The sequence below is a fragment of the Tympanuchus pallidicinctus genome, unplaced genomic scaffold (assembly GCF_026119805.1).
Source record: "Tympanuchus pallidicinctus isolate F22 unplaced genomic scaffold, pur_lepc_1.0 scaffold3, whole genome shotgun sequence".
NCBI classification, from domain to species: Eukaryota; Metazoa; Chordata; class Aves; order Galliformes; family Phasianidae; genus Tympanuchus; species Tympanuchus pallidicinctus.
The window spans coordinates 57902899-57929855 of NW_026294747.1; the positions used below are offsets into that span (position 1 = coordinate 57902899).

The 26957-nt window shown below is 50.6% G+C and overlaps 3 protein-coding genes and 1 non-coding gene across 6 annotated transcripts in view; 1 reads left to right on the forward strand and 3 right to left on the reverse strand.

Moving 5' to 3' along the window:
- FANCM (FA complementation group M) overlaps nt 1-3850 on the reverse strand; it is a 57931-nt gene extending 54081 nt beyond the window's left edge. Inside the window, exons 1-4 of one of the 2 annotated variants that reach the window (XR_008209692.1) lie at nt 3356-3850; nt 2620-2792; nt 1843-1920; nt 1001-1159 (exon numbers count right to left, since the gene is read on the reverse strand). Coding sequence is in view for 1 of the 2 variants with exons in the window: in XM_052696509.1 (XP_052552469.1) it covers nt 1001-1159; nt 1843-1920; nt 2620-2792; nt 3356-3827 (882 nt within the window). In the remaining variant the exon portion in view is untranslated. The remainder of the gene's footprint in view (nt 1-1000; nt 1160-1842; nt 1921-2619; nt 2793-3355) is intronic. The other variant, XM_052696509.1, reaches the window with a different exon arrangement.
- A 34-nt stretch (nt 3851-3884) lies between these two features.
- FKBP3 (FKBP prolyl isomerase 3) lies at nt 3885-8232 on the forward strand. Its single transcript, XM_052696684.1, has 7 exons — nt 3885-4001; nt 4079-4180; nt 4368-4475; nt 4579-4714; nt 5748-5815; nt 7098-7195; nt 7996-8232. The coding sequence occupies exons 1-7, from the start codon at nt 3891-3893 to the stop codon at nt 8048-8050; spliced, it is 678 nt and encodes a 225-aa protein (XP_052552644.1). The 5' UTR covers nt 3885-3890; the 3' UTR covers nt 8051-8232.
- A 401-nt stretch (nt 8233-8633) lies between these two features.
- PRPF39 (pre-mRNA processing factor 39) lies at nt 8634-26889 on the reverse strand. 2 transcript variants are annotated; one of them, XM_052696606.1, is made up of 14 exons: nt 26774-26889; nt 23080-23445; nt 22107-22232; nt 21350-21468; nt 20916-21083; nt 18024-18189; nt 17547-17654; nt 15089-15253; nt 14650-14776; nt 14288-14556; nt 13546-13730; nt 12096-12170; nt 11443-11563; nt 8634-10113 (listed from the first exon to the last, which is right to left on the reverse strand). In XM_052696606.1, exons 2-14 carry the CDS (start codon nt 23437-23439, stop codon nt 10060-10062), a joined length of 2043 nt encoding a protein of 680 aa, XP_052552566.1. In that variant the 5' UTR covers nt 23440-23445; nt 26774-26889; the 3' UTR covers nt 8634-10059. The 2 variants fall into 2 exon arrangements, with proteins under 2 accessions (XP_052552566.1, XP_052552567.1); XM_052696607.1 differs by lacking the exon at nt 26774-26889 and adding an exon at nt 26228-26336.
- Nucleotides 14131-14216, reverse strand: LOC128087450 (small nucleolar RNA SNORD127). Its single transcript, XR_008209863.1, has one exon. It is a non-coding gene; the product is annotated as a small nucleolar RNA SNORD127 (small nucleolar RNA).
- Nucleotides 26890-26957: the final 68 nt, after the last annotated feature.

Below are 26957 nucleotides of genomic sequence, written 5' to 3' on the forward strand. Positions count from 1 at the left end.
TGCTGCTGCGTTTCCTCTGAATGGAAGCAGCAGAAGGTGCTGCTCTGATGCTGCAAGAGGCTTGAGGCCTGCATTTGAGACTGTCACTGTAAGAGCCAGAAGATTTGAGCAGCTCTCAAATAGTGCTAGCAGTGCTCAAATAGCACTCTGTAGTGTAGAGCACAGCAGACGTCCTACCTTCCCATTCAAGCAGCTCCTATCAACTGCCTCAGCCTCTCCAAAAATGGAGAACTGAACGCACAGATGAGCTAAAGCCCTCAAGAACAGCCTCAGAGAAAATGTTTGAGCTCTGCAGAAAGCTGGGCACAACCAGGACAACACAAAACCTCCCAGCACCACCACATTCCACCTCAACTAGAGGCCCTCAGCTCAGATGTTGTTCTGCAAGGAGACAACGAATTAAGCTCTCCACTGCAGCTCCTGAAGGGTAACACTGGTGCAGAGCAAAATAGCAGCTCTTGTAGTTGACAGCACAAAATGAACCGGGGAGCAAAGTATTGTAAGTTATTGCTGTTCTAGATGGAGATGTTAAAGTAGGAAGGCACACACATAGAAGTACCTTGGAGAAGCTACTTTGAGATTGAAGAAGAGAAGGTTGTGGAGAGACCTCATGGTGGCCTTCCAGTGCTGGAAGGGAGCGGATAAACAGGAGGGGAACGGCTGTGTGTGAGGGTGGATGGTGATGGGACAAGGGGAATGGTTTTAAAGTGAGACAGGGGAGGTTTGGGTTGGATATGAGGAGGAAGTTTTTCAGCCAGAGGGTGGTGAGGCACTGGCACAGGTTGCCAAGGAGGCTGTGGATGCCCCATCCCTGCAGGCATTCAAGGCCAGGCTGGATGTGGCTCTGGGCAGCCTGGGCTGCTGGTTGGCGACCTGCACACAGCAGGGCTTGGAGCTGGATGAGCACTGTGCTCCTGTGCAACCCAGGCCACTCTGTGGTCCTATGAAGTATACACATGGTGACAGCCCCATTTAACAGTAAGGAAAGGAAAGGACTCACATGGATGTAAGCTCTCTGAATCCCACCCAGCTCTTCACCAAGAGGAACGACGATTTTTTCCACTTGCCGCTCATGAGAATAAGGCTGAATTTCTGGAGAATCTTCAGTACACAGCTCTATCTGAGCAATGAGTAAGTTGGAAACAACTTGCTGCACAGCCTGTGGGAAAAGCCACCAAACAAAAGAGCACGTGTTTGTGTTAATATCCCAACCATGCAAGTCAACACGTCATGAAAATAACTACTTTCAAACAGCTTTGAACGGCACATCAAGGAAAACATTCTATGCAAAAACTGAAATGTAAAAACCTTCAACTTGAAGATTTTAAACAGTATATTAACAAACACTGCAGCAGCACGAGGGCTGGAGTGCCAGAGCCCTCCCTTAGGATTGGGTACCCCAGGGAGGCGGTGGATCGCAGACCCGCAGCACAGATGAGGTGGAAGGTTCCCACAGCCCCACGTGGTAATTAAATGGCAGAGCTTTCCCTTTCAGTGGGTTTGGATGTCCATCTGCCTTTGGTGCAAACCTCAGCCCAACTTGCTTTCACACAGCAGACAATGCTGAGGGGAATACAAGAAACATTCTGCATGAGCTGTATGTTTTCTTTGGCTCTGGTAGGTTTGCATTCTCAAAGAACAGAAGATAACGTTTCCTCTGAGGAAGGGCAGGAAACAATGAACAGAGCCTACAGCAGTAATTAATTCAGAGTCTACATGACCAAGATAAATGCTGAAGAACCAATGGATGGTGAAGCGATTCAGCTTTGATTTACAACTGCCCTGACTTCAATATCCCACATGTGCTGCCAAGCAGAGCCCGTTCAGCTCCAGCTCCCTCACCTTGGTGTCACTGCCTGGCGTTGCACTCAGGGCCAAAACTCGGAACTGCTTGGTGTATCTGCTCAGCTCCTTCACGACCTGCAGACAGGAAGGGTCCACATCAGCACCCACACAGGGGATGGGCAGGAGACAGAAGGTGGGGAATGCTTTGGCTCTGTGACACAGCAGTGTGTCAAACAGCAACATGTCTTCAGGAAAGGTTTTATGTGTTACTTGGAAATCAGATAACCGATCAGCTCCAAGTCTTTGACACTTAACTTCTATAGCTCTGAAAAGTAAAAGGGCAACAGAAGAAGAAAACTGCAGCAGAGGCAAAGCAGCATGCACTGCTCTCAGTTATCAAGCTAACATCTGTCCTCCAGCACAGCACGTCAAACAGGCACCAAAGCCACCTCCTTTCCTCTACAGGGACACAGCAAACAGCCACGCACTGCTCACAGACACACGGTCAGCTTCTCCAGCTTACAGAGCAGCAGCTTTGCCTTCACTCACTGATCCACGGAGGTTAGGATGAGATAACACGACAAACTCTTTGCTAATAAGCAAAATCCTGAACCCTCCCCATCTCAGATCTGCTCAAGGACAGCAAAGCAGCACCAAGGAATCACCTTATCACAAATTATACTTAAGACCAACTCCGTACTGATTGAGCAACGGGCAGAGAGCGGACAAACAAAGGAACTAAAAGATCTCCATACAACTGCAAACTGCTATGGAGGACAGAAGGGATGTTGGTGTAACTGCAACCCAAGCGCAGGGCTGGGCCCGCAGCGTTACCTGGCAGTAGGCATGGTTCCCCAGAGCTTTGTGGGCTTCGTCAACGACCAAGCATTTGATTTCCACAGCAGGGCACGTTCCTCGGCTGAGGTCGTTCACCATGATCTGCGGGGTCAGGAAGAAAACCCTCCTGCCGGCCCACAGCTCCCTGCGGCTCAGGGCCTGCGTCCCACCTGGAAACGGGGAGCGGTTAGGGGTGGGAAAGATGGAATCTGACCTGATGGAGTCGGATGGGAGCTCTGGAGCTCCTCCAGCCCAACGCCACGTGAAGGCAGTTCCCCGAGCAGCTGCACCCAGAGCACGCAGGCGGCTTTGGGTCGGTGCAGAGGAGACCCCCTCACCTCCCTGGGCTCGGTGCCACTCTCACGGCCGCACGGATCTCCCCGGCTCCAGCCCGTGCCCGCCGCTCCTCGTCCCGGCGCTGGGCACCACGGAGCAGAGCCCGGCCCCGACCCCATCCTACAGACGCGGCTCGGCACCGCTCGGATCCCCTCAGCCTTCTCTCCTCCGCCCGCACGGCCCAGGGGCTCTCAGCCCGTCCCGTCGGGAGGCGCTCCAGGCGTCCCCCAAATCTCCGCTCCCTCCTCCGCGCTCTGCCAGCGGCTCCCACCCGCCCGCAGCCCCGCGCTGCAGCCGAGGCCCCGGGGCGGAGCGGCTCCCCGCACGGCCGCCCGCGCTCCGGCCCCGTTGCCCCCGGCTCCCTTCAGCCACGACCCGCCCTGCGGCGCCGCCCTACCGGTCATCTCGGCCATGTCCCGCCCGGGGATGCCCATCAGCTGAGCGCACGCCTCCATTTGCTGAGCCACCAGCGCCTTGGTGGGCGCGAGGAAGAGCACTTTACCGGACGGGAACCAGCGGTAGAAGTTATACATGACGACGGCGGCCACGAAGGTCTTTCCCAGCCCGGTGGGCAGGCACAGCAGCGTGTTGGCGAGCAGCGCGGCGCGGGCCATGCGCAGCTGGTAGGAGCGCTCCGGCCGGTTGCTCGGGTAGATCCACAGCGCGCCCGCAGCCGAGCAGAAGCCGCCGGCCGCCGCTTCGGGGCCCGGGCTCGGGTTCGGGTCCAGCTCCGCGGCCGCGGCCGCCAGCAGCTCGTCGTCATCGTCGTTGTTGTCGTTGTTAACAGCGGCGTCCCGCCCGGCCTGTAACGCGGGGCCCGCGGCCCGCCGCCACGCCTCGAGCAGCGTGCGCTGCCGGCCGCCGCTCATCGCGAGCCCGCGCGGGGCGGGGCGGACGCTGCGCTGCGGGAGGAGGAGCGGGGCGGCGGGAAGATGGCGGCGGCCACGGCGCCCGCGCAGCCCTGGAGCGCGGAGGAGCTGCGGAGCGAGGCGCTGCCCAAGAAGGACATCATCAAGTTCCTGCAGGAACACGCGGCGCAGGCGGTACGGCACGGCGCGGCGCCCGGCCCCCAGCCGCCCCGCTCAGGCCGGCCCCGCTCAGCCCGGCTCTGTCCTTGCAGTTCCTGGCCGAGCACCGCCTGCTGGGGCAGGTGAAGAACGTGGCCAAGACGGCCAACAAGGAGCAGCTGATCGCGGCCTACACGCAGCTGTTCCTCACGCAGGTACGGGCGGGCGCCGGGTGCGGGGCGCCGGGTGCGGGGCGCCGGGTGCGGGGCGCCGGGTGCGGGGCGCCGGGTGCGGGGCGCCGGGTGCGGGGCGCCGGGTGCGGGGCGCCGGGTGCGGGGCGCCGGGTGCGGGGCGCCGGGTGCGGGGCGGGCCGTGACGGAGCTGCGGCCCCGCGGCTCTCAGCGCTTCAAGGGCACGGACGGAGCCGAGCCGGCGGCGGAGAAAGCGAAGCCCGGCAAGGCGGAGAAGGAGAAGGAGAAAGCGGCGAAGGCCGAGGAGCCCGCGGAGGAGGTCGGTGAGGCCGCGGCCGGGGAGCCGCACGCCGTGCCCGCAAATGGGGGGCGGGCGAGGGGGGGGAGGCGGAGCGCTGCCATCGGAACCGTTCTGCGATCAGGGGCCGCCGAAGTATGTGAAATCCATCTTAAAGAAGGGTGACAAAACCAACTTCCCAAAGAAAGGAGACACCGTGCACTGCTGGTACACCGGGAAGCTGCAGGACGGAACCGTCTTCGACACCAACATCCAGACCAGTAAGGCTGCGTGTGTGCTGTGCGTGCGCCCTGTGAGCCTTTGTGCCTGCCTTCGTGGAAAGAACTGAGCTGGGCTGTGTGGGTGCTGGGCGTTACTGTGGGCTGCAGTGTGACACGGCTGCTTCCTGCCCCTCTGCTGTCCCCAGAGCCACAGCTGGCACTGAGTGCAGCGCTTCCAGCAGTGCTGCAGCTGCTTGGGGTGAAGGATGGGGTCTGAACGGAGAGCTTTCCTATCTGTGGAACAGGGCAGCGTGGTTAGCTTCTCTGATGAGACACTAATTGGTGTGCTTGTGTAAGAAAACCTGCACTGGAGCAGCAGAGCTCTGAAGCAGTCTCCTCTAGAACACCAGAAGCACAGAACGGCCCGGGTTGGAAGGGACCTCAAGGATCACGAAGCTCCAACCCCCCTGTGCCATGCAGGGCCACCAACCTCCACATTTCACAGCAGCCCAGGCTGCCCAGGGCCCCATCCAACCTGGCCCTGAACACCTCCAGGGATGGACGGGGCATCAGAGCACAGACGTGTGCTGGTAATGCACACTCATGGAATGGTGGGGTTGGAAGGCACCTTTAAAGATCATTTGGTTCCAACCCCAATCAGAGAATTCAGGTGTGGGACACCGAAGAGCCAGGAGCCCTTCCAGCAGTGCTGCCCAGCACTGCGAGGAGCTCAGACACTGCCAGTGATTCACTGCTTGCTTTCAAACACTTCTGCAGCATTCACAGCAGAATTGGTTCCCTGCTGGCTCTGCTGTTTCAGTAACACATTTATGAGATGTGCCATCGAATCTAATAATTCAGAACTGACTCTTAGGTTCAGTGGGTCGGTATGTGGAAGATGTGTGTCAGCGTGCAACCTGAACATTTAATGGTGTTTTTAGTGCACAACAGTGAATTTTCTCTTAACAATCTGATAGTTCCTAGAGGTGATACAAGGAGGATGGGTATTTATTTAAAGCGTGATCTCAGCAGTAATTCCAGATAAAGTTCAGCGTGTGATGTTAAAGCACATAAATGTAAAACTGTCTTTCAGGTTCAAAGAAGAAGAAAGCAGCCAAACCTTTAAGTTTCAAAGTCGGCATAGGAAAAGTCATCAGAGGCGTAAGTACAAATCAGTGCCGATTCCCTCGGGACCCAAAGAGTTTTCAGCCTTCAGTTACATGGCTGCAGTGCAGAGTTGGAGCTGGTTTGTTCCCTGCTGAGGTGAAAAGGGGAAAGCTCTGCCGTCAGCAGGACGTGCTGTTGGTCCGTTCCGGTGCCTCCTTCCACCTGCAGCGCTGTGGGGGGAGCGCAGCCCCTTGCTGTCTGCACAGCCCTGCAGCACAGAGACGATCTGGTTCCCAGGCTCAGCTGCCGCAGTGCTGGGTGCTCTGAGCAACCAGGAGATGGGCTTTTGTCAGCATCTTTTCTGTTTGCCTCAGTGCTGCTTTGTGTGCTGAGCCTCCAAATTCTGGTTGCTGTCGTGTACAGAGTTGTGCTATTGATGCTGTGAACTGTTCTGCAGATCCACCAGCTTGCTTAAATCTTCAGCCCGCAGGTACTGGTGTGCTCAGCTGTGTGGGGGAGATTCCAGCACAGAGCGGAGCAGCGCTGAGCCTGTGCTGAAGTTGGCTGTTTGTGGCTGATAAGGATACAGGAGGGATCTGATGCTGACCTGACTTTGTATCTGTTCACATGTGTGACCTTCCGTGCAGAAAGGCAGCCTTGCTGGGTGGAACTGGGGAGGGGAAGCAGCCTCGGGCACTGCAGAAGTAGCGGGGTTTTCTTTAGTCACTGGGTTTGATGCTCCTGTGGCACAGAGGGCCCTTCATTGGTTACAGGCCACGACGAGCAGCTGTTTGTTGTGATGCTGATGTGGTGCTCAAATGATTGCTGGTTTTGGTAGGGCAGTCTCAAAGAGGGACGAGGACTGATGTAAAGTTGGCATTTAAGAGCAGATCTCAATGAGCACTGATCCGTGGTCAGGACAGGGGGGAGATTGAGAGGTGGAGACAGCAGAAGACAAAACCTCTCAGTGCTGTACATGCGGTGTTCAGCTCCAAAACATGTTCTGAGGCCGTACACAGTTCCCTTGAAGCAGGCATGTTCACTTCTTTGATTCAGCAGCATGTTTGCTACGTGGATCCGTGGGGCTGAGCTGTGCTGGGCGGCCCAGGCCGGTGCAGATTGGGTTGGTGCCAACAGCAGCTGTGGGTAAATGCTTCCTCAGATGGAAGGAAGGAGGAGGTACCTTACAGCGTGCACTGGGGGGGTGAAATGCTGGAAGAAGTTGTTTTATCACACCCAGCTTTGTGGAAACGAGGTGAGAAGCAGATCAGCGCTCTTTGTTGTTGGTGGTGCTTTAAGACTTGCTGTGTTTTCTTTTGTTTTGGTCTGTTTGTAGTGGGATGAAGCTCTCTTAACTATGAGTAAAGGAGAGAAGGCTCAGCTGGAAATTGAACCTGAGTGGGCGTATGGCAAGAAAGGGCAGCCGGATGCTAAGTATCCTTTCACAATCAATAACTCACTGCTATTTTAAGTGCCCTGGGAATGCAGCTTGGCAGAAGGATGTGCTTTGCAGGCAGGGACAGGGCAGTGTTCACTTGCTGCTTAGAGCAGGCTCAGAGCACTGGGGGATATAAATAAGTGTCACAAAGCGATGGATCCGACTGCTCACTTGTTTGGAAGAAAACCTTCTGTCCGTGTTGCTGCACTCCAGCATGCAGCAAAGGTTTGTCATTGTTTTCTACCTTTTTTTTTCTCCAGCTCCTTCTGAATGCAGCAAAAGCACAGCCAGTGTAGCTGGAAGAAGCTGCTGCTGTAGTGTTGGAGCTTGCAGAGCAGCAGCTCTGGATACGGCTGAAATCACAGCAGAATGAGTGGTCCTGTTGATTTTTTACCAACCCTTCCTGCTGCTCATTAGGCAGGGATTGCTCTCCTCTTTTAACCTTACATCTGGTAGCTGGAAGTGTTGTCCGAGCAAATTTACAGCAGCGTATCTTGAAATGAGGCAGTTTGCCCACAAGGGGAGACAACACTCCAGCAGTGAAGGTAAAACTCAGCTCTTCAGGTGGAATCGCAGCGATGAAAGCATGTTTTAGTAGCAGCTCGCCTGCAGCCCTGCTACTGAACGTCTCGCGACCGCTGGCGTTGAGCAGCAGCTGTGGTTCCACACTGAAGTCAGGATGTTAACACAGGCCAGGAAATGTGAAACAGACACTGAGCAGAACAGGTGCTGAACCATTGCTCAGCCCCACGAGCTACTAACTGCCTCGTTCAGTTTCCTTAACTTGTGCCAACAGAATTCCACCAAATGCAAAACTTTTCTTTGAAGTGGAATTGGTGGATATTGAGTGAAATGAAGGTTTGTCTTCGCTGCTGGGAATGCATTTGAGCAAGAAAGCTTCTGACAGCTGCAGTTCTGCTCTCGTAACTTCAGGATATAACTACAACTGTGGCCTTGTATTGAAATCAGATTTGCTCCCCCCAACTGCTGTACAGTAACACACCACTAAAGAAAACATTGTTTATACACGCAACTGTTCTTTTGTGTCTGCTTGCCTCCCTCCTTCTCTTGCTCTAGGGGGGAAATGCACAAAGCTCCCCCCTCTGAACTGCCAGTCAGTGTCCCTGCCGACCTCAGAGTCCCTTCAGTGCTGACCCGTAACTGAAATGCCTTCATTTCGACCCTGAGCTCAAGTCCTCAGCACAGCCTTTCTCTCCTGACTTCATCACAGTGCAGCTGCAGCACTCAGCCAGCACTGTTGGTTAGAGGTGGGAAGCTTCTCCTTTAAATGCATTCCAAACTGTTAGGGCTGATGTTGACCCGCCTCGAGTTTGAGGTGTTTCTGTACTGTAACTACAGCAGTCAATCTTTGTTTTTTGAACAAAACTGGAATTTATTCTCAGTGTGAATGAGGACATCCAAGAAAGCTCCAAGAACTGCTGAATTCCTTGCTTTTATTACGAAAATGAGAATGATCACTTTGATCAAAATGAAAAAAGTTTGCTCACATTGTGTACATGAAAAACTCTAGATACAAAAATCATCCCAAACACAGTTTGTGTTTCTTAAAAAAAGAATGCAACATCATTTTGCACTGCATTTTAATTTTTGACCCCCCCACGTGGAATAGAAAATACACGTCACAGCTTTCAAAGGCTGCCACCTCCAGCTGAAGAGGTTCAGCCACGAGCCTACAACAAAGCAATCTGGGATTTGCTCACCGGGGCAGAACAGCATCGCACCATGGAAATGGGTGAAGTTTTGGTTGGGAAGGAGAGCAGAACAGGGCAAAGAGCTGCTCCTCTCCCAGGGCAGCCTCTGGGGCCGACAGACCTAAGAACTGCTTGCTTTAAAACAGGAAGGTTTACTGCTTAGATCCACAGCGCCGCATCGGGCCTGTGGGGCAGGATGGTGCCTGCAGGGTCGCCCCAAGCACCGCCTCCATCCAAGGCGCAGTCGGCAAGCTGCACCATCTGCACTGCTGTGAGCCTGCACTGCAGAAAGGCTTCAAACACACTGCAGAGCAGCTGTGCGAGGGGGGTGAAAGTGGGCAGCAGCCCCCCGGGTCAGCAGGGGGCAGGAGGTGCTGTGCCTCAGCACGCAGGGACCACGCAGAGCTGCTGCAGCCCAGGGAGAGCGGCCCACCGCAGTGCAGGAGGGCTGCAGGGCTGCGGCCCAGATGAGGTCCTGGATCACTGCCTGCGATCCTGGAGCTCCTGAAGGCAAGGCAAGGGAAGGGGCCACCCTGGGGCTGGGAAGAGCAGGGGAAGGAGGAGCAGAGGAGGAAATCCTACGGCTTAGGTACAAGAATTGAGGCAGACGTTGAAGCTGGGAAGAAGGGGAGCGGCAGGAAAGTGTTCTCGTTTGCTTTTAGTTCTCACTGCCCCGCTCTGTTACAAATTCATCTTCCACACGCTGAGTCTGTTCTGCCCACGGTGGTAAGGGGTGAGCAATCTCCTGTCCTTGAGACCTCAGCACACGAGGTGGTGGGGCTCTGTTGGGAAGTCACACTTTCTCCATGTGGGCTGAAGAGAAATGAGGGAACAGCTTGGTGGGCAGCCAGGGTCAGCCCTCTGCAGGGATCGATACGAGACTGAACAAAATGCTTCAGACAGCTCCATAAGTTAGTGCAGGGAATTAAAAAAAATGCATTTATGGTAAACTAGAATTGTACAGATACCAATTTTATCAGTTACCAGCACACAATTCTTGCTTCACACATACCCTGTGAACATCAGCTCATTTTACATGCAAAAGACCAAAAAGCAGGTATTACAACAGTTCTTTCACAACCCTAATTTAGAAAAATATATTTTACTCTTTGTTGATACTGCACAGTGAACTTCACTCGCTCTTCTGATCAAGTTGAAGGAGAATAATACTGTCCATAATTCCATGCGTTCTGGTAATTGTACTAGAACAGAAAGACAAGAGATAAATAAGTCAGAATGCCTTGTTGCTTTAAGCTGATGCACTTCTTTCCAGAAAGGCACACAGGGCTTCAGCATTTCGTCCTGTCAGCTGCTCTGATCACAGCAGCCCCTGCAGCCACACAGGTGTCAGTTGCTCTGTGTCACATCCACAACACCTTCTGCTTGGAGCTCTGCGTGCTCCTGAATCTCAGTAATACAAAGGGTGGAACAGCTGCAGGCGTTCCCTGCAGTGCAAGGCCTGTCAACTCTGAACCGCCTTACAAGAGCAGCTGTGCTTCAGTTACAATAACAGAGCAAGGCAGATACTGTTGCCTGGGATGTTTTTGTCCATCCCGTCAGAGAGGGCTTCTGTCTGATCTCCTCCACGTGATTTGAAATACAGGCACTCAGGGATGGACTCAGCACTTCAACAACAGCGCAGAGACCTTCACCAAGGAAGGGCACAGGTCTGCTCCTCCCGTGGCTCTGACTGCCAACAGGGCTTCTCCCCCGAACCCAGCACAGACTGGTTTCCACAGCTGACACAACTTTCCCCACCTGGCTTTGGAGTGAACATTTGTCCTTAAAACACAGAGAGTTCTAGAACAAGTTACACAGCTGCCTGCGTATCTGGGAACACTGCTCTCATTGGCTTGGTGGGCTCCTGCAGCTAAAAACAAGTTTCCATTGCACTGCTTGAGCAAACGTTTCAGCTGCCCCTCTGCTACTCAGAACAAGGCCATGCACTCCAAGCCCACAGCACGTGATGCACATCCCTGCTGACGAGGAGCAGCACTATCCAACGTCAGGATTAACCTCATACAGACAGGGCAAGTTTCGATGCTCTGACTTTGTAATCCTCCCCTTGGCCAAGACACAAAACAAGCTGTTAGTGCAGAAGCAAGCAGAGCATGCACTGGAGGTGCTGCACCACAGGCCCAGCAACAAGAGGAAACCAAGCTTACTACGTTCCTGTGTCCCTACAGGGGATAAAATGCCATGCAGGAACAGCCTCTGATCTCGCACACATGGTACAGGAGCACACACAGAGGTGTTGCAGGAAGCACCAGCTGGAGAAGTTAATGATGAAAACTCTCCTTAAGTGTTGCTGTGCTTCCCTTCATCTGAACAGTCACCAAGCTGTTATCTGCCCCACACCACAGAGAATTATTTTACACTTACAGTATAAAGAGCAACAAAAGCAAGATGAGGCTTTATTCCAGCCTTTCCTTAACGACTGACACTTGGCCACAGGTAAAGAAAAGTCCCCAGGAAAACAACAGCTTGCTTACATCCAAACGTGTGCAGCAGTAAGAAAAAACAACCCTCACCTGATACCAGGCATTATAGTTGTATGCTGCCTGATTGACCTGCATGTCTCCATCCATCATCTGTGCTGATGCCATGGTTTGCTCGTCTGTGAGCATTTTCTTCTCATCTGGCTCCTCCGATCTGCAAAGTCAGCACATGCCTGTGAAGGCTGCCTTACGTTGTGCACACCAGTGAGAAATGCTGCCACAGACAGGAGTGAGCAGCATTTCCAAATTCAGCATCCTGCTTAATGGGATAATGCAGCAAGGTTCTGAGGAGGACAATGATAAACGCTGCCTCAGAACAGCCCACTGTTTAAATCATGCTGGTGCTCCAACTGAGACATCAACTCCGTGCCCCTACTTGGAGCTTTGGTTACTTTTACCAGCATTCTTTAGTTTTAGTGGAACTAAATCTAACTTGTCATCACTTACAGAGGAAATCTCCCAGGATTTAAACCCTCAGTGCAGCCCCAGGTTACGCTTTTAAGCGAGAAAGCAGCCATTTTGTTCTTGCAGTCAGTTTTAAAGACAAATATATTGATTCCACAAAGTAGCAAAAAATAAAAACCAACCCCAAACCAGCAGCCTCAGAGGCTGCTCCCTGCAGTATTTCTGCATCAATCGGGGCAGTACATCATCCACCCAGTTAGCTTACACATCAGGCTACCCACCCGTTCTCTGCTCTCCTCTTTAAAGTATCCTGCTCCTTCAGAAGTGCTTGGTGCTCGTCATATGCATCCAAAAGCCTGAAGGTAAAAAGAAACACAAAGTGCTTTGCTCACCATGCTAACATTTAAGCACAAGCAATCGTTTTAAAACGTCTACTTCAAAATGTAGAAATACTACAACATTCTACCCCAGTGACCAACGGATTGAAAAGCCAAGGAAAAACAAAGCAAACAAATTCCACATCTTAATTTGAAGGGAGATTCCATAAAACACAGCAAGAGTTTTCTCAGAACCGTCAGCTGACAAATCCCCAACTTGCTGAACTCCTCGCCCTGCCTGCAGTTCTTTTATAGCCAAACTTCACAGAGGTTTCCAAAACGTGCTGCTCCTTCCAGCAACGGCGTCACGTCACCTTGGTGCTGCTGCACCACCCTGCACTGATGCTCAGGACTGGACTTGTCTTTAAATACTGGCCATCAGTGTTATGCAGAATGAAACCTGCAGCAGAAAACATAAGGGCTTTCCTCCACCAGGGAAGGACAAGTAATGTGCTGCAGCCCACCTGAGCTGTGCCACTGCTGCTTTATGGATGACTGCGTGCTGCTGAGCAGAAGTTGCACTTCCTTTCCTAATTCAAACTGACTATCATTGCAGCTGATCATGCTACAGTTCACAAGGCACCAAATGCAAAATGCATCATCTGCCAGTACTGCTCCTGAGAAAAACGTTTCTTGCTCTTATTCTTCCTCCTGCAATACTGTTTGCAAGCTTTACACTTCCCTTTGTTTGGTCTGCTTCAGACCTGAAAGCTGCAGCGCCCAGCTGCCACGTGAGCCACAACACTCAGAGCCAGCACAAGTTGAGGACAGCTATTGCTAAAAGCACACAGCAGCAAGATTAACTCCTGCTTCATCTTGCCCAGTTACTTAGCTGCAAAATGTAAATAAAAACAAGAGCTTATTTTACAATAGAGAATCAAGACAAATAAAGCTTATCTAGTGTTTCAGTAAAAGCTGCACTCTTACATGATTCTGCCATGGAAGCATATGGCACTGCTAACACTTCTAAGTGCAGGGGAAGGAAAAAACCAACACTGCAGTTTTGGGATCTCAAGCAGCTGCTCACAGGGCACAGCAGTGCATGTAGCAGCCACAAAACTCTCTGGGAAGCATCCTCCTCCAGAGATCTTAGGGGAAGAAAACTACAGCAGGAAGTTATGAGTGGCGAGAGCTCACTCTGAGGCATCCTGAGGGACTGCAGAAAAAAGGGCTGATTTTCAGAGCAGAGATTCCTACTTCAAAACAGGACTTCAGTGTGGAAAAGCAGCCGTACCTCCAGAAAGAGCTGTGGTGGAAATAAACAGCTTTATGGGTGCACTAAGCCATCCCTGCCCTGCCACTTTCACAGGCACTCTGTGACCTTAATTTGGCCAATGCACACACTGTATCTTACTTGTTTACATCAGAACCAAAATCTTCAAGAAATTCCACTTTCCGCTGTGAAAACGTAACCCTCATTTTTATAGACAAAGAGCCATTAACAGCTTTATCAAAACAGCTCAGAATGTTTTCTTCGTTTTGTGTGAGATCACCACAGTACTCCATTTCAAGCAAGTTGAGGTACAGCTTTGTATTTTCCTGTACAAAAAAAAGAAAAAAGAAGAAAAAAGGAATAAGATCAGAACTTGTCAACCTGCTGCATCAGGTATTTAACAGACTGTGTATCTACTGAACACATTCCATATCAGCACGAGGATACATCAGAGCAGCCAACATCAGCATTTTGTTTTCATACTGGTCATCTTTGACCTGGTTTGATGCACAAAAGGATGGAAGTGATCCAACACCCCAAAAACAGGTGCTGTGTGGAGCTAGCAGGGCTGCAGCAGTTACACAAAGCAATCCAGGAGCAATGCCTACGTGACCAATTTGGTTTGCCTCAAGACAGGAACACTTCCATCACGGTTACTACTCCTAAAAGGCAAAATGAAGCAAACCCCACTTCCCACTAAAGAGTTACAACTGCAAACTGCAAATATGGCAACATCAGTTTAGAGGGACTGGTGTCTCCACGCAGTAACGAAACATCACATACAGTTACAGTACCTGTCATCATTGTTGCCATATTTTAAGAAATGGGGAAAAAAAAGACCGGTTTGTTTTTGTTTTTAGTACAGCAAGGAAAGAACACATACTTTGTCGATTTCTATGGCATCTGACAGCACTTTTCTTGCCTTTGGGAGATTTTTCTGCACTTTGAAGAGGTGCCGAGCTAATTTGATGGCATAGAATGAGGATTCACTAACTGACTTGGCATTCCTAACAGCTTCTTCCAGCAGGCGCTCGGCTTCTTCCATGTTCCCGTGCCTGCGCTCCAAGCTCACTCTGCGCAAGCGAACCATGGCCAGGCCTAGAATGCACTCCTCAAAGGTCTTCAGGATTCTCCTCGCCTCATCGATGTTGCCTAAAACACCAGGGGAGACGCTTTAAAATATGACACTTCCAGCTGCTTCCTTCCAGCAGAACCGCTCCCAGGAGAAGCCAACCCTGCTCTTACCCTGCTGTTCCTCAAAGGCAGCCCACAGCATGTGAACCATCGGTTTCTTAGGAAGGTGTATTGTGCAAGCCCTGCTGTAGACATGCCTCACTCCTTCAATACTATGATTCTCCATGTATTTGGCATACTATAGTTGAAAACAGAGCAGAGATTGAATAATTTTACAGCTTACGTTTGCCTTTAAGTACAGGACAGAAGGATAAAATTCTTTTGTTTAAACCCATTCAGCACCTTTATTGAACCACTAGACTAGTTTCTGTAAGGAAGGACGTAGAGAGGCAACGAAGTTGGCATATGCAGCAGTCAAATCTGGTTGCAAGCAGACCATCTCCTAATGCAACAGATATAGTTATATATGAACAACGTTCGACAAGAGTACAAAAGGTTAGTCACCAGGTCAGCGTATGCCATGGGAACAGTGGCCAACCACCTCCCTTACCTTGATCCAGAAGTCCTCATAGAGGGCACATGAAATAACACATCTCTCAAAGAGGACCACAACTCGTTCATGCGTCCCATTTTCTATCTCAAATTCTAAGTACTCTTTCCAGTTTTTTAGCTGAGCTTTCTCCAGAGGTTTCACGTGGAAGTAAGGCCTCTTTATCTGCAACAACCACAGGACGTGAGGTAAGACTAACAAGCACACAGGCAAGCCGGTTAAAAACCAACCACACACCATTCAAGTAATGGCATTTTATAGCAGGACTTCAAAATGGTACCTTATCACCTATTCAAGTCAAGTGGGGTGATCCCACTTAACTGAGAAACGTGGCTGATGGCTACATGTTAGTCTAGAGCTTGGTTTACCCTGAAAGCTTTCTGAGTGCAGACGTACACAGCATCTGAAGAAGGCGACAAACGTAACGACCCTGCAATCCCTTCCACTGCAATCTAACAGCAACGTTATAAGCAACAGTTACTGTGCACAAACATACTGTCCAAACACTCACCACTGCACTAATAAACATCCTACAGGTCAACTTCCACATCTGGTTGAGGATCATGGCAAGGAAAGACAGCATTGATTTGAATTCCATATCAAATGTTTAAAGTAAGCTGATGGCTCCATAAGTAGTGAGACTGCTAGGCCAGGCTGGATGGGATCCTGGGCAGCCTGACCTGTGGCTGCAGCTCCATGACGATCCTTAAGGTCCCCCCCAACCTACACCGTCCTGATCCTGTGACTGCACTGGCACTGCTGCCAGCAAGAGCTGGGCTGGACTGAGCTCAGCACAGGAAGTATAAACACTGCTCTAAACTAAGCACGGCAAAGCACCCTTCCAGAGATGTCCTTTCTTTCTCTTCACATTTAATTTTAGTTGATTATTTATTGCCCATACTGCAGCTCCACCTCAGTATACACTCATTCACTCAAGTGTTGCGTTACTGCAAGTGTTATCACAATTAAGGAGGAATATTCAATCCCTTAAGGCCACTCCAAATTTAAAGCCCATCATCTCTGCGATCCTCGCTGAATCCTACCCTGAGCCCTGGTAGTTTGTTGTGGTGATAAATCCACATACATTGTTGCTGCTAAAAACTAAAAGTAACACAGGGCTGTGAGGCCTCTACCACTCCCTGACATCTGCTGCACTTCTTCCCCATCTCTGTTGTGAAGACACATTTAAGGTCACATTACACACTCCATAGATCCCAAGTGTTAGTGTCTACACAGCAGATGCTCTCTTGGTAGAGCAGTTGGGGTTCTGGCCAGGACTGTTACAGAATAACCTGTTTCCAATACACTTTCCATGGCACATCCACACTTCGAGCATTCTCAGAAGCTGCGGGAACTGTAGCTAAACCTGAGCCAGAGACAGCTCCATTCACCACCATTCTGTGCTACCTAACAGCACACCTGAGCCTCACTTCCTCTTGAGAAGCTCTCTGTATCTCTGTATCTCTGCTCCCTCCAGGACAGACACCTGGCACAAAGGAGATCCTGCAGCACCTCTAACTGGTGACAGCCCTCCAAGCTGTGCTTCCATTCACTGCAGCTGGCTGCCTGCTAGGATGGGCCATGGAACCACAGGTCTGAGTTCCCCTGGCTTGTACAGCACCTTGCCCACTTTACCAAAGCACAGCAAGGAACACAAAAACAGCTCTGAGATCATGCAGGCTATTAAGGAATCTCCGACCATCCCACCAATGTGGGATTCTTGGGCACAATGTGCTCTTTGTTCCTCCTTTCAGTGTTGCAACACAGTACCAGCTCACCAGAAAACACCCAGAACTGAAAGCCTCAGGCTGCTTTGCCTAAAGGAGTTCAACTTAACTCTACACAGAAAGTGCTTTCTACTTGCTGTGATCGAATTATTACTTTAATTAACTACTTTCAACATGTCACACATGGGAGCAGCATGTTAATGACGGTTACTTCTGGAAAACAAAAGCTAAATGATTTTAGATGCAAGAATATAATCCGAAAATACACAGGCAAACCAAAATCTGTTTTTTCTTTTAGGATATGCCTTCCTTTCAAATGGACGAAGGCAGAAGACAGCAATTCCAATTACTGTGTAACACTGCACGCACAAAGCAGGGCTGAATTACAGCACCACCCAGCTGGAAGGTGGGAAGGGACCTGTGAGGACCACGGAGCCCAGCTCTCCCCTCAGGCAGGCAGCACTGCAGCACCACAGCACTGCACAGCACCTGTGTGCACGGAGCGGCTCAGCCTGCCTCTGCAAATACTGCTGAAAGGCCTTTTCAACCTCAGGTGACAGAGCCGGCCCCACAAGCTGCTTGTGACAAGAAGAGCAAGAAGTGAAGCGAGATCTTTACTCAAAGTCCCACAAGAGCTTAAACCGAAGGCCTCACTGTTACTCAAGCTCTGAGTTCCCAGTCTTACGCTCACAACTCTCGCGTGCCGCCTTACGAAGCAAAAACAAACTTACCCCTTCTTCAAATGTCCACCTCTTACTGACTTCATGTTCATTGTGATTGAACATTTCCTGATGAATCTCAATGATTCTGTGCCTCATGTTCTCTATTTCAGTGATTAGCTAAAACACAATTGTTCAGAAATGTAACACAAGGAGACGCTGCATCAGCTTTGTAAACACACTTTAAGACAACAGAACTATGCATAAATCAAAAGTAGCACGGATGCATTAAATGCTGCACAACACAGCTTGGGGGAGGGAGGAGTATTACCCCGATGATGCCTTGGTTCTTAGTGCAACCCAACTAAAGGTTTTCTACGTGAAGTTTTGGTCTTATCTTAAAGATGAGCTCCATTTCTTTGACACCTACGGAAGTGCTGTTAGAGCATGCTCTACAGACAAAAGCTGTCTGTCTACAGCATGAGGCAAGGAGCAGTGATATGCAAGAGTAAGGGAAGAGATCCCGACAGAAACTCTCTGCATATGTACCTTGGCAGGGTCAGTGATGTCCTCGGTACCCGAGGGCAGGTCGTCGCCAGCCGACGCGTCGCCCCCTGCGTGGCCATTCACAGATGCCAGCTCTCTGCGCAGCTGGATAAACTGCTCAGAAGTCAGCAGGTCTCGAGGCAAGTTGTTCTGGACATGGTCTTTAAACCTGCAAGTAGTCAGAACACATCACCGCTAATTTGGCATTTTATGCTTACACACCATCAGAGCACAATAAATCCTGTCAGGTTCTAAATCACCTCATTGATCTGGAGCACCAGTGAGCACACACTTCTGAAAACAAACACATAGAACAAACCTTCTACTATGTATCAGATGTTCACGAGTTTCACATTTCAAAGAAAAATGGAATTATGAACTTAAATATTGAATACAAAACACTCAGATCTGCAGAAATTACAAGGAAGATCACTGCATAACTTAACCAGGGCTTCTAGTTCTCTCAATCTCTCCATACTAACGTAGAGCTCAACTATCTGTAACTTAGCTAAGCATTTCTACTTATGCTTAAACAACATGATGTCACCACGCTCAGTAGTGCAGTTGATACAGCAGAAGGAAGGGATGCCATCCAGAGTCATAGAATCACAAGGTTGGAAAGGACCTACAAGATCACCGAGTCCAACCGCCCTCCCATCACCATCACCACAAGCACTAACCCACATCTCACAGCTCCTCATCCAGACGCCTCTCATACACTGCCAGGGATGGTGACTCCACCACCTCCCTGCCAGCCATTGCAGTGCCTGACCACTCTCTGAGAGAAAAAGTTCTTCATCATGTCCAAACTAAACCTCCTCTGATACAACTTGTGGCCATTACCCCTTGTCCTGCTCGTTGCTCGGGAGAAGAGGCCAAACCCCTCTCCACCACAGCCTCCCTTCAGGAGGTTGCAGAGTGCAGTCAGGTCTCCCCTGAGCTCCTCTTCTCCACGCTGAACAATCCCAGCTCCCTCAGCCGCTCCTCATCAGCCCTGTGCTCCAGACCCCTCCCCATTTCGTTGCCCTTCTCTGCACACGTTCCAGGGCCTCAAGGTCTTTACTGTAGTGAGGGGCCCAAAACTGAACACAGCACTCGAGGTGCGGCCTCACCAGTGCTGAGTACAGGGGATGCTCACCTCCCTGCTCCTGCTGGCCATTCCTAATGCAGGCCAGGATGATGTTGTTCAGGGCTCATGTTCAGCCGAGCATCAACCAACACCCCCAGCTTCTCTTCTCCACACTCATCCAGCCACTCATCCCCAAGCCCATAGCGCTGCATGGAGTTGCTGTGCCCAAAGTGCAGGACCCGACACCTGGCCTTGTTGAACCTCATCCCATTCACCTCAGCCCAGCCATCCAGCTGATCCAGATCCCTCTGCAGGGCCTCCCTGCCCTCAGGCAGATCCACACCACCTCCCAGCTTGGTGTCATCTGCAAATTTACTGAGGATACACTCAATGCCCTCATCTAGGTCATCAATAAAGATATTAAATAAGATGGGCCCCAGTACCAAGACCTGGGGGACACCACTTGAAACGGGTCACAGCTGGACTTCATTCACCGCGACCCGCTGGGCACGGCCCTCAGCCAGTTCCTTACCCAAAGAAGGGCAGACCTGTCCAGGTCACAGGCAGCCAGTTTCCCCAGAAGCAGCCCATGAGAGATCACGCCAAAGGCTGTGCTGAAGTCTAGGAAGACATCAGCAGCCCTTCCCTCATCTACCAGACTGGTCACCCAGTCACACCAGATCCTGGCCAACTCAAAAGGTGGGCACGTGTGAACTCAATGAGGGTCAACAAAGCAAAGTGCAACGTTTTGCTCTCGGGTTGGGGTAATCCCAGGTCTGCGTACAGACTGTGAGAAGACCTTACTGAGGGTAGCACTGTGGAGAAGGACTCGGGTCCCTGAATATGAGCCAGCAGTGTGCTCTTGCAGCTCAGGCCAATGGTATCCTAGGCTCTATCAAAAGAGAAGTGGCCAGCAGGGAGAGGGAGGTGACTGTCCCCCTCTACTCTGCCCTCATGAGGCCTCATCTGGAGTCCTGTGTCCAGCTCTGGGGCCCCCAGTACAGGAAGGACGTGGAGCTCTTTGAGAGGATCCAAAGGAGGCCACTAAGATGATCAGAGGCTAGAGCACCTCTTCTGTGAGGAAAGGTGGAGGGAGCTGGATTTGTTCAGCCTGCAGAAGAGAAGGCTGCGAGGAGATATCACTGTGGCCAGCCAATATTTAAAGGGAGATTATAAACAGGAGAGAAGTCAACTTTTTACATGGGCAGACAGTGGTAGGACAAAAGGGAACAGTTTTAAACTAAAAGAAGGGAGATTGAGATTAGATGTCAGTGGAGGTTTTCACTGAGAGGATGGTGAGGAGCTGGCATAGGCTGCCCAGAGAGGCTGTGGGTGCCCCATTCCTGGAGATGCTCAAGGCCAGGTTGGATGGGCCCTGGGCAATGTGATCTGGTACTTGATCTAGTGGCTGGGAATGCTGCCTGTGGCAGGAGGGTTGGAGAGTGGTGATCCTTGAGGTCCCTTCCAACCCAGGCCATTCTGTGATTCTACAAAAGTGTTTTGCCACAAGTGAGCACTGCAGGAGGTATTAAGTTCTAAAAGGGTCTCATTCCACAAGAGCTTTCATTCTATGATTGTTTTTTTTTTCCAAAGACTGACAATTCCAAGGCATTCTTTTAATCTGCAGAACAATTTGAGACCTAATCTAAAACCATATTCCTAAAATGTGCACCAGCACTTTAAAATAGCTAGTGAATACGTATGAATAAATAAAAGAGAACTATTTTAAACTGTTGCTCCAGGTGACCATTTTCACATGCAAAGAAGTAGGTTTGCACACAGTTAAGAAATTCACAGCATTAGCTACACCTTTGGTTCCTCTTTACCTTTGGAAGTGATGACTGTAGAGCTGTGTTGGAATTCCAAGGATACGATCATATATGGATGTAACTTCCCTCAGGTTTCCCTGCTCATCCTCCCAGTTTATATACATTTCCCACAGTCTGTCAGAACGGAAATCTGTCCCAGCAGCTAAAACTGCATGTTCATAGGCTCTGAAAAAAAATTTAGTCGTTTCTGGATGCAGTGATAGAGCAAGGAAGAAAAGTTCTAAGAAAAATGCTCATTTACTCGCAATCATACTTAAACTGCTTACTTAAAACTATCTTCTGTGTGTCAGATGCATGAAATTGAGAAGGTTTCTCTAGAAGCTGAGGTTTCCACTTGCAGCTCCTCCTCCAGCCCTCAGCTCACACTCCTCTGGCTGCACAATGCAACCACACACATCCTTCTCACACCATTTACTCTGCTCTCAACTTACCCTCGAATAGTACTGTTAGCTTCAGGGTCATCAGGGTCCAAGGTGTCTTTTAAGAAGTTTATATAATGTATCCAAAGATCAACACTAAGAGGAATTGCCTGAAGCCCTCTGCGATAAACCTATGAAGAGAAGGTGAACTGTACTTCAAATACTTAATGGTGTCCTAATAGAGAGGCAACACTGTGTTATCCGGTGAACCTTAGAAATACTAATTACTGGAATTTTGTTTAAATAATCTACCATTACCATTCGGGTGGAGGTTGGATAGAACATGGCAATGTTCTGATCTCCACGTGCAGGTCTTGATCTTCAAAGCGCAGCGGTCCCTGCATTCTGACCAGGTTGTGTGGGCAGGCTTTGGGGTATAGACCATAGGGCACAGACCCATTAGATCATCATTGACAGCGTCTGACCAAAAATGCAATAAGATGGAGCAATTGTGACCAGCAAACCAACTATATTCTTTTGAAAATGAGTAATAAATGTAAGTGAGAGAAAAGCCCTGCCCTACTTGTTAAGCTGCAGTGTAATACAGAGGCTTGCACTGCAAAGCTTGACAAACTGTAGAGGTTTAACGCACCTGCCAACAAAGAGAGAAAACATTAGCTACAATGCCACAGAAGTGACAAGTGCAAACAAAATCCCTACAAACCTGACCATACACGGCAGGTTCTGGCAGCCAAATGACTTGTGGTACCTCAGTCATTATTTGGCTCACAGGATCAGAGGCAACAGCTTCGTCCAGCTACCTACGTACCTCATCGGACTGCTTGATGTTGTCATGTCTCTTCTCCAGGTCTGCGTACTTCTTCCAGTACCCATAGCAATATGGATAGTGTGTGAAAAACTTGTCAAAGGCTTTCCTGGCAGCTGGCAAGTGGTTCTGCAAAGAAGCACAAAACAAAAGGTAACAGACTGTTTCCAGCACCAAGTTTGAAGAACAAAACAAGCATGTAGCTAGCGTCTTGTCCTGGCAGCAGGTGCCATCAGACCAAAGTCACACCTAATGCACTAAGCCCACCCAAAGACTGACCAAGACAAGTCTAAGAACAGGGCAAACATACAACAAAGCTTCCTCAGAAACCTTTCCTGGCCATTTGCAGTTCAGAGACCTCCTTAGACAGAATCACTTGGACATTACAGCCATGCACTGTATGCGTGTGTGTGTGTGAATTTACACAGGCTCAACAAGCAACAAGATGAACTTCTGTTTTCACATATCCTGCTGCAAGAAGCCCCACAGGTTATCTGCCTCTCATGAGAAAAGACACTGGTCCCTGTTTGCTGTGGTGCACGTGGCTAAGCAGGACCCAACTAACACACAGCAGGTTACACACAGCTTAGTCTAATTAAAAACTGAGAAGGGTGTTACAAAAGTCGAGCACAATCAACGTGCCTTTAAGTAATGCTGACTGTGCTCCAGTGCACAGCCGACTGTTTACTATCAAAAACTAAGTGCAAAGATACTTTCTCCTTTAGAAGCCGGAACAAAATTCTTGCAAGAGTGAAAACAAACAAACAAATAAACCACAGTATTCCCATTTTCAAATTAGTTATTGTTTCAGTATCATCTCAAAAATAGCTGTTATCTTATGATCTTGACAACCACCTTAAAGCAGCGCACACCAAAGCCTGACATACAGTTTTTTTTGTTAGTGGAACATCCAGGAGCTAGTTTGGTTTTCTTTGGTTGCTTCTGGCAGACCAAGGAGGCAGGGGCACACACTAACCTCTTGCTCTACGTACTGCAGTAGATAGACCCATCCTGTGAAATCCTGGGGATTGTCCTCTACTACTTTCCAGAACTTGTCAAAATCCGGAGGGAAGCCAGCCTCAATATCTGTTGTCTGTAAACTCCCAATGTTTGGAATTTCCCCCTCTTCTTGCGTGTTGTCTTCATTCAGGCCAGGGGAACTATCAGGTGATTGTTCCATCTCAGTTACACTCATAATTTCCGTGCTGAAGTCCATATTCTGCTCTTCTGCTGCTGTTTCAGCACCATTGCCAGTGCCGTCACTGCTTACAGCCGCTGCCGTTGTTGTCTTCTCCTCCTCTGTATTATCTGAGCTCTGCATAGTCGAGTTTTCCATGCTGTCCTACAGAAACAAAAAGATTTCATATTCAAGCAGTGAAGATTCAAGCAGAAGTTGGCTGTGAAACAGCAGCCCGTGTAGTCATTAATTCAACCACAGTACTTCAGGAAGTGGCAGTGAGAGCTGTGAGTGCTTCCATTTAAAGGGAACCACTTATTCCAAACAGACATTACTGACAGCAGAAAGCTGCCTGCTGGCTCTGGCTGCTGCGAAGCATCCCTGGGTCGAGCTACAAAATAAAGAGCTGTGGCCATACAGATCCACCCATTTAGTTATCTTGAAAGCAATGAATTCATGTCAATCTCTCTCTTGTTCTAAAGAGCGAGTGCAGAAGGTTCTGAAAAGCCTAAAAAGCTCAGAAAAAAATTGGGATTTTCCCTCAACAACCTGAGGATGGTTTCTAGTTTAACTAAAAACAGAAGTCTGAACAGATCCTTCCACCATCAGATGGAAGAGGGTTGCACTTGAGCCCGATGTCTCCTGATTTCAACCAATGCTCCCTGCACTCCTCTCATCGCAAACCTCCACCAACTACAGCTGCTTCTCTCAGCCCCACTCACAGTCCAGTGCCACTACCAGCCCTGCATTTGATCACAGGGACACAAACACGTCGCTGTGGATTTTCCACATTGTTATCACAAGGAGCTATCAAGGCATAAAAGTGAACAAATACAGCTTTCATGTATGACTGTGGCGTCAGTTTATTCCAAGTAAAGAAATCCATTAAAATTTATACATCAAACAACAATTCTCCTGCTCAGTACAGATCAGCATCTTCTGCCAAAATGAATCTGTTTTGATTCTCGGACAAAAACAATGTTGGTAACACAGCTTGTAGCTGTTGCTAAGCAGTGCTGTACAGAGGCCATCCCAGCCTCTCAGTGAGGGCTGCTGGGGGGAGACAGAATCGGGACAGCCGGCTTAAAACAGCCAAAGGGAGATTGCACAGTGTGTGGCACCAGGTGGAAGGAGAGTTCTGAGGGGGGAGAGCTTATCTCACTTTCTTCCACTCACTGGAGGCCATCAGTTGGTGAGCGGCAACTGCTTGTGCATCACTCGTACACGTACATATAGTCACAACTGCTATGCTTTTTTCTTCTCTCTATCTTAATAACCAGCTTTATCTCAACCCATGAACTCTTTGGCTTTTTTCCCCACTGAGAAAGGAGGGCAGTGAGCAAACAGCTGTGTGGTGCTCAGCCACACGCCGGGTTAAAGCACAGCACCATGCTCAGGGCGCCCTCACCGCCTGCCTGAAGTGGCCCAGGTGATAACCTCACAGAGAGCAGAGCTACTATCAGCTGCAGACTCAGTGAGCATTAAAGACACCCATACACACCAGTGGGCCACAACAGACACGTCAGCAGCTCCTTGTGTGCAGTCACACAGAAGCCAGGTGGTTGCAGCCTCCTCCTGCCCCTCAGGACAGACTCTGCCTGCCTCCCACTCCTCACTTTGATCCCGCTGCCAGACGCTGCCCTGCCCTCCTCCAGCCCCTGCCAAGCTCTACAAGCCACTGGGGGGAATCACCCAGCCTGGCTCTCAGCTCAAGCCACATCCCAATGACAAACCCATCCCAGCTTCTCCTTACAGAGTAAGATAACAAATTCTTTAAAAAAAAAAAAAAAAAAAAAAAAAAAAAAAAAAAAAAAGTCCCACCCCCATTTCTTATCTCCAGAATTCTTAAGCCACCAGTAACAGAATGGAAAAAAATTTGGCAAAGGAAACATGCCTGTCCCCTATCTTCACTGCCTGAGCTAACAGCTGATGTTTGCCGAACAGCTCACCACGTCAGCTGACTCTGAAGTAGTTCTAAAAGGTCCATGTGGGTCTACTTTGTAAGTTTAAAAAGAAAGAATTATTTCAGCTCCGTACCGGATACATCATCAGGCAAATCATTAAACAGTGTCTTTCCTTTATGGAAAACTACTCAAATGTGTATCTTTATGCGACAACTGAAATCCAATAGCCACATCCTGACCATGGAAAGGACTTTGCTGTCCTGCCAGCAGAGAGGATGCCCTATGTAAGACAAGCAGTTTGCCTGTGTTGGGAACCAGTTCTTCCCAGTTCTTTTAACTTGGAGAAGAGAAAGCTCCATGGAGACCTCATGGTGGCCTTCCAGTACTTGAAGGGAGCTATAAACAGGAGGGAACAGCTGTTTGTGCGGGTGGATGGTGATAGGACAAGGGGAATGGTTTTAAAGTGAGACAGGGGAGGTTTGGGTTGGATATGAGGAGGAAGTTTTTCAGCCAGAGGGTGGTGAGGCACTGGCACTGGTTCCCCAAGGAGGCTGTGGATGCCCCATCCCTGCAGGCATTCAAGGCCAGGCTGGATGTGGCTCTGGGCAGCCTGGGCTGCTGGTTGGCGACCTGCACACAGCAGGGGTTGTACCTGGATGAGCACTGTGCTCCTTTGCTACCCAGGCCAATCTAGGATTCTATGATGATGAACCGTTAGCCTTCTGATGTCTCAGAGCATCCACAACCTCCTTGGGCAACCTGTTCCAGTGCATCAACATCCTCTGTGTGAAAACCTCCTCCCAATAAAGCTGCCCTTACAAACACAGCAATTTTACAGTGTACACTTTTCCTGAGATGCGATGGATGTTCCCCACTTCTGTACTCAACTTCAAGTCCAGCCATGCCCTCAGGTTGGGAGAGAGAAAAGAGAAGAAGGAAACAAAGAGAGAGAAGCAGCTCTTTCCGCAAATCCACACAGCCACATAACAGAGCAGCTTAATTCCCGGAGTCGTTACGGCTCACACTAAGGCAGATCACCGTACCGGATAACCTCAGGTCCCAAACCATTTCTCAGCCGGTCTCAGCGGCCCATCCCGCACACGGCACGGCCGTCAACAGACCGCACTCCCGGCCCGGCGCCGCGCGGCTCCCACAGCACGTTACACGTTATAACGTTACACGTTACGTTACACGTTACGGCTCGGCGGGGCGCACGCTGCGAGCACCGGAACGCGAGGCGCGGAGCCGCCCGGTTACGGCGCCGCTCGGCCACCTGGCGCCCATTTCAGCACAGCTGGGTCGAAGCGCCTTCCCCCCTCGCGCGGCCGTTTGTTCCCGCAGCGATCGGCAGCACGAGGCTGAGAGCCGCGCGCCCCGCCCGCCTCGCGCCTCCCGGCCCGCCGCCCGCTACAGATCCGCACCGCGGGGCCGCTCCGCGCCGGGCTAGGCCGAGCTAGGCCCAACTAGGCCGGCCCGGGCCGCCGGGCGAGGGAGGCGCGCCCCGCCGGCCCCCAGCGCGCTGCTCGGCCTCGGCCGGGACCTCCTGCCCGGCCTCCCCCGGCCGCCCTCCGGCCCTGTTCCGCACCCACCTCCCGGGGCCGAGCAGCGCAGCCTCCTCGCGCGGCGCCGGGCCTCAGAGAAGAGCGCGGGCCGCGCACGCGCACCACGTTCCGCGCCTGCGCACCGCCTTCTGCGCCTGCGCCGCGCACGCGCGCTGAGGGCCCCGTACAGACCGCGCATGCGCCGCGCCGCTCCCCGCCCGCCCGCCAAATG

What these genes read in the sequence shown, in the direction of transcription:
- FKBP3 (XM_052696684.1), top strand. Translation starts at nt 3,891, where the DNA reads ATGGCGGCGGCCACGGCGCCCGCGCAGCCCTGGAGCGCGGAGGAGCTG. An exon ending in AGGAACACGCGGCGCAGGCG is followed by an intron (nt 4,002 to 4,078) that starts GTACGGCACGGC and finishes CTGTCCTTGCAG; the next exon opens with TTCCTGGCCGAGCACCGCCT. An exon ending in AAAGGGCAGCCGGATGCTAA is followed by an intron (nt 7,196 to 7,995) that starts GTATCCTTTCAC and finishes TTGTGCCAACAG; the next exon opens with AATTCCACCAAATGCAAAAC.
- PRPF39 (XM_052696606.1), bottom strand. Translation starts at nt 23,439, where the DNA reads ATGGAAAACTCGACTATGCAGAGCTCAGATAATACAGAGGAGGAGAAG. An exon ending in ACATCACTGACCCTGCCAAG is followed by an intron (nt 17,655 to 18,023) that starts GTACATATGCAG and finishes ATTGTGTTTTAG; the next exon opens with CTAATCACTGAAATAGAGAA. An exon ending in TGCCTTTGAGGAACAGCAGG is followed by an intron (nt 14,557 to 14,649) that starts GTAAGAGCAGGG and finishes CTGGTGTTTTAG; the next exon opens with GCAACATCGATGAGGCGAGG.